The 5,568-nt window shown below is 40.1% G+C and overlaps 1 protein-coding gene across 1 annotated transcript in view; it reads left to right on the top strand.

Moving 5' to 3' along the window:
* CDKN1B (cyclin dependent kinase inhibitor 1B) overlaps nucleotides 1-3,840 on the top strand; it is a 5,011-nt gene extending 1,171 nt beyond the window's left edge. The window contains exons 2-3 of the mRNA XM_027766829.1: nucleotides 150-285; nucleotides 2,736-3,840. Coding sequence (XP_027622630.1) covers nucleotides 150-277 — 128 coding nt within the window. The 3' untranslated portion in view covers nucleotides 278-285; nucleotides 2,736-3,840. The remainder of the gene's footprint in view (nucleotides 1-149; nucleotides 286-2,735) is intronic.
* Nucleotides 3,841-5,568: the final 1,728 nt, after the last annotated feature.

The following is a 5,568-nucleotide window of genomic DNA, read 5'->3' as shown; positions in this document are numbered from 1 at the left end:
GGGGGTGGGGCGGGGGGGATTGACGGGTCCTGGATGGTGGGTGGAGGTGGTGGGTTTTTCATCCCGACTGTTGGGCCAACTTCTGTCAGCCATTGTTTTTGCTAATAAAGATTGTGGGTGTTCTTTTTTGCCTTTCCCCTTGCCCTTAGATTCTTCTCCTCAAAACAAAAGAGCCAACAGAACAGAAGAGAACGTTTCAGACGGTTCCCCGAACGCTGCCGCCGCTGCTGTGGAGCAGACGCCCAAGAAGCCGGGCCTCCGAAGACGTCAGACGTAAATTGCTCGGTGGGTCGATCTCTGGGAGCACAGAACTGGCGACCCCGAGCTGGGCCACAGGACCTCCTGAGGTCTGGAGGCCCACGGTACCCCGTGTTACCGGCAGATGGGGGGGTTGGTTTGGTTTATATCATGCCAGGTCAAAACACCAGTGGGGAAAGTTGGGACTCACTGGGGTGACAGTGTAATTCTTCAAAGTCTCCAAGTCTTGAGATCCTTTTCTCTGACACACTAACCAATTAGAACAGGTGTCCCAGGCAGGTAATGGTAACCAGGGAAGGCCTCTCCCTGGGAAGGTCTTTTCCCCCAGTCCCACAAAACAGGTTGGAAAGGAGAGGTTTTTTCCTCCCTCTGAACAAGAACTACGTAGGGTCTTCCTCCATCCCACTTCCTGAGAATTTCCTTCCCAGAGGTGCAGGTTGAGTCAGTAACACGTTTTGAGCCGTGCATGGCAAAATCGTAAATAGATGATTACGTTTAAATGTGGAGGGGAAAATTAGGCACAGACAGCTCACATTCAGCTATGCAAGCCGTGTGAGGAGGATAGTATGAGGTATTCTTTATCGTTTTCATAAACTATCACTTTCTCTGTTTTCTGGTAATTTGGGGGGAAGACAGAAGGAACCAGCCTATTTAAGAAAACTAAAACGGAAAGAGCAAACAATACTGAACTTGCTATAAAATTTCTGGCATCACCAAAGTTGCAAAACAGAAGTTAAATGAGGGCTGCCTGGGTAAGCAGTCCAGGAACACGTCAGCTGGTGTATGCTAATCACACCGTAACAGGCTGATCTGGGGATGTGTAGAGGGAATGGGTGGACGGAGTCAGGACTGGCCAGGGGAGGCTACCTAGCTCAAGGGAAGTGGAAATTTTCTCATGTGCTCAAATCTCAGCACATGAGAGCTAATCTGAGTAACTCGGCCTGCCCCTCCAGTGTTCATGGATCGGCGATCCATACTGATCAAACTTCACATATTAATACTTTTAAACTTTTATAGACAGGACTCTGGTCTCTTTTTAGTTTTTTCCTAATCCTATGCATACCATAGCATGTGAAGAGATTGTAAGAAATGACTGCGTGGGGGCCAGTAAATACCATGGTGGTTAAGGCACTGGACTCCCACATGGCCAATCATGGTTCAAGTCCCAGGCCTGGTGGTTCGAAAATCACAGTTAATAAGTAGATAAATAAATGAATGTTAAAAAAAAAAAAAAAAGAAATGTCTACATTGATATTTTAAATCATTTATAAAAATTTAAAAATAAACATGGGTATTAAGGTGGGATTCAGTTTTATTGTGTTTTTAAACCAAAACATCATATATATGACTTTTTCACATATATGCGATATTTCTCAGAGTGTATATAAAACAGCACTTTAGAACCTCTGTATCATAGCTCTCTGTGAAGTGGAGAAGTTGGATGAAACATTTTCCTGAAGCCATTTAACCTGCAGTTCTCATTTTTTTTTTAAGAATTATTTTATTTAACACCTGCAGTTCTCATTTTTTTAAAAAAAGAATTATTTTATTTAACTTTATTTATTTTAATTTGACCAGAGAGTTGGGGGGGAGTGAGAAATCAAACTGCCAGGTCCAGGCTCAAACCTTGGTGGGTCATGTGGGAGTCCAGCGCCCTTAACCACCACGCCACCTGCCGGCCCCTCTCATTAGTTTTTGGCTTGGGATCTTGCTCATTTGATGAGCCACGTGAATCAGACCTACTGTGTATTGGTCTTGCAAAGAGGCATTTACTCATAATATTGCCAGTTCAGAAAATACTAGAAATAGCAGTAAGGACCTGTTCAGAAGCCTTCGTGTGTCTATTCTGCATGAGTAAGAAATGAGAAAGTTGTGCGAGAATAAGGTGTTAAAAGAAGTTTCCTTGGGAGGGCCTTTATAAGTTGTATTTCCACTTCTTTTTCAGTTTCCGGTTATATTTACAGTTTAATTTTATTATTTCTTTTCTGTCTCACCATCTTTGACCCAGATTTTTAGACTAGGGTTTCTCAACCTCTGCACAATTGACATTTTGGGCCAAATAATTCTTCATTGTGAGAGGCAGTCCTGTGCTTTGTCTAAGGGTTGGCGTTAGCTCCGGCTTCTCCCACCACATACCAGTAGCAGCCTCCCTCCCCCAGTTGTGACAATCAAAAAGGTCTCCATTGTCAGATGTCTCCTGGGGGAGAGGGGAAAGCAAAATTGCTCACTGTTAAGAGCCACTGCTCTAGACAAAAGAACGTAAGACAGAGGAGAGTAAAAATCCAGTTCAGAGAAGGTTAGATGGGGATGACGGCCGTCATCAAATGTAGTACATCCTTTTTTTTTTTTTTTTTTTTTAATTTCTTTTCTGTCACTCAGGTATTTCCCAACTAAGGTAGTGACAAAAATAATCCCTGTGTGTACTGGCAATGGCACTCCAGCTCCTTTCCCCTAATTCTTTCTTGTTTCTTTTACAGAATTAAGAATGTTTCCTTGTTTATGAGATACATCACGGCTTGATGAAGCAAGGAAGAGAGACATGAAAGATTTTAAATACATATCGCTGACTCCATGGAATGGACATCCTGTATAAGCACTGAAAAGCAACAACACAATAACACTAAAATGTTAGGCACTCTTAAATCTGCCTCTAAAAGCATCGGATGTAGCATTGTGCAATTAGGTTTTTCCTTATTTGCTTCATTGTACTACCTGTGTACATAGTTTTTACCTTTTATGTAGCACATAAACCTTGGGGAAAGGAGGGGAGGGCGGGGCCGAGGAATTGGCATGGGGGGTATGGAGCATTTGCTTCGATTTATCGCAAGGAGGAAAATATTTGACTTGCATGGAGAGAAGCAATTTGGGGGAAGGGTTTGAATTGTTTTCTTTAAAGATGTAATGTCCCTTTCAGTAACAACTGATAACTTCATTTAAAAAAGCATCAGATTTAAAAATCATGAGAATTTGAACATTGGCTACAAACAGTTGCTGTTTATTTTTGTATGAAGTTTATTCTCATTTGGGAGCTCTGGTTATTCTGTTATATAGCAGCATTTTTTTTTTTTAAAGCAAAAAAAAAAAAAAACAAAAAAAAACCAAAAAACTTATCATTTTCTGTGCTCCTCCAATCTCCTTCAAGTTAGAATTTACCAGTTCATTATTCAGTAGTTCCATTATCAACCCCCAGATAATTCTGGGCAAAAATGTGAGGTGTATTGGGAGTTTTGATGCTCAGAATTCACCATCTATATTTATCAAGTTTCTTGGAAAAATTTCTTAATTTTTGTTTCACTCTGGGCTGTGGAGACACAGTTAAAATCATTCAAAATCTCTGAATATTTTTAAGGAGCAGAAAATAACTTCACATAAAAAATGAATTTTTTTTTTTTTTTTTGCCCACACCAGAACTAAAAATGAAATCATTTTTAAAGTTTCTTATTCTTTTTGTAATTTGCCCAAAGAAAGTTGGTGTTTTTAAAGAGAGGTGCATGTAGAGAAAAACACACTTGGAATAAGTCAATGGATACTACATCTTTAAACAGTATTTCTTCATTTCCTGTGTATGTGTATGAAACAAAACCATTTGAAGTGTACCTGTGTACATAACTATGTAAAGACACTGAAAAATTATACTAACTTATTTATGTTAAAAGAGATTTTTTTTTTTAATCTAGACAATATACAAGCCAAAGTGGCATGTTTTGTGCATTTGTAAATGCTGTATTGGGTAGAATAGGTTTTTCCTCTCTTCTGTTAAATAATATGGCTATGCTTAAAAAGGTTGCATACTGAGCCAAGTATAATTTTTTGTAATGTGTGAAAAAGATGCCAATTATTGTTACACATTAAGCAATCAATAAAGAAAACTTCCATAGCTAGTCATTGAGTCAAACTGTAGTGTGCTTTACTAAGGTTGAGCTGTTTGACCTGGCATTCTGGTCCGGTTTACACAAATACCATGTGAAGTGGTAAATATCTTGTTAATTTAGGCCTACAACTCAGACGATGTTTTATGTGGGTGCTAATGTACTTGGTAAGTCACTGTTTTCTACTTAGTTCTATATGGGTGGACAAAGCTTTAGAAGTGGACCGGAGAAAGCCCTATTTTCATATAAATAAGAATGTCAGTCTCCATTAGTTACAATAAACCTTCTGGGACATGAGTGTATCAGAACCAGAAATCCTTACATAAGTCTAGACTGATCACACATTTGCAGGATTGAAAATGAAAGTAACTTGGTGACTTCTCTAAATTCTGTATTTACACATGCGAAATGTTCTGAGGAATTAGAGCAGTTGTTCAGACCATCGAATCTACAAATCTTATACAAAATATTCCAACATATGGGTCCTTAAATTGATATATGTTCCACAGTCATTTAGGTAGGTATTCAACTTAAACTGGTCTCAGACACAAATTCCTCAATTGCTAAACATTCTGGTTATAACCTACACTTTCGAAAAATGGGTTAATTTAAACACCAAATCGGAGGGATTTGGACCCCATATCCATCAGGCACAAATATACTTTCACCTTAAATTTTTTTAGTCATATTTGCTAAAATGATTCCTGTAGTTGCACATTGTCTAAAAATGTGGGGAAGGTGTAAAAACAAATGATTTACTCTAGAAATCTGCAGATGTGTGAATCATAAAAATCCAAATCTGGGTTAAATTGTTTCCTCAAATATTTGCAGTTACATTATTGTACCCCAAAGGGAACTCTAAACATCACAGTTGCAGTATTTTTAAGTTGTTTTTTTGTTGTTTTTGAAGCAGGGTTGGCTCTTCAACTTCTGAGAAGGGACAAACCTAGGTCCTTGGGTGGCTAGGCCCATCTTTCAAGCAGGTATTCTTTTAATAAGACTAGAGGTGTTTTTGTAATTCTGTTTAAACCAGGCACACGGGGGTGTTTTTCAGGAAGAGTACCGAGAGAGCAAGAAAAACAATTCAAAATGGGGAGGAAGGAGTGAAGGGTCAGGAAATGAGAATAAAAGTTCCTCTGCATAAAGGGTACTTCAGGAAGTGTCCCTAACAGACGAAAAACATCTTCCTAATGTCGGCCTGAACCCCATTTTCCTTTCTCCTAAAAGGCTCTTGCATGTGAATTTTCAGACTGCGTTTTAGGAACGCTGGGCCAGGGAGAAGTGGATGCTGGCCGCGCCAGGCGCGTTCACAGAGACGCAGCCCCCTGGTCATCCTTCACGCGTCCGTGTCAAGCCTTCCAGAGCGATCCTGCGCTTGGGACCCGGACTGCGGGGGCTGCCGCCACTGTCCCTCGTTGGGATGCGGCCGGCGGCGCCACCA

Source organism: Tupaia chinensis, unplaced genomic scaffold (assembly GCF_000334495.1).
Source record: "Tupaia chinensis unplaced genomic scaffold, TupChi_1.0 Scaffold143728_1, whole genome shotgun sequence".
Classification (NCBI taxonomy): domain Eukaryota; kingdom Metazoa; phylum Chordata; class Mammalia; order Scandentia; family Tupaiidae; genus Tupaia; species Tupaia belangeri.
Note: the sequence above shows the minus strand (reverse complement) of the source record. Positions and strands in the feature narration are given on the sequence as shown.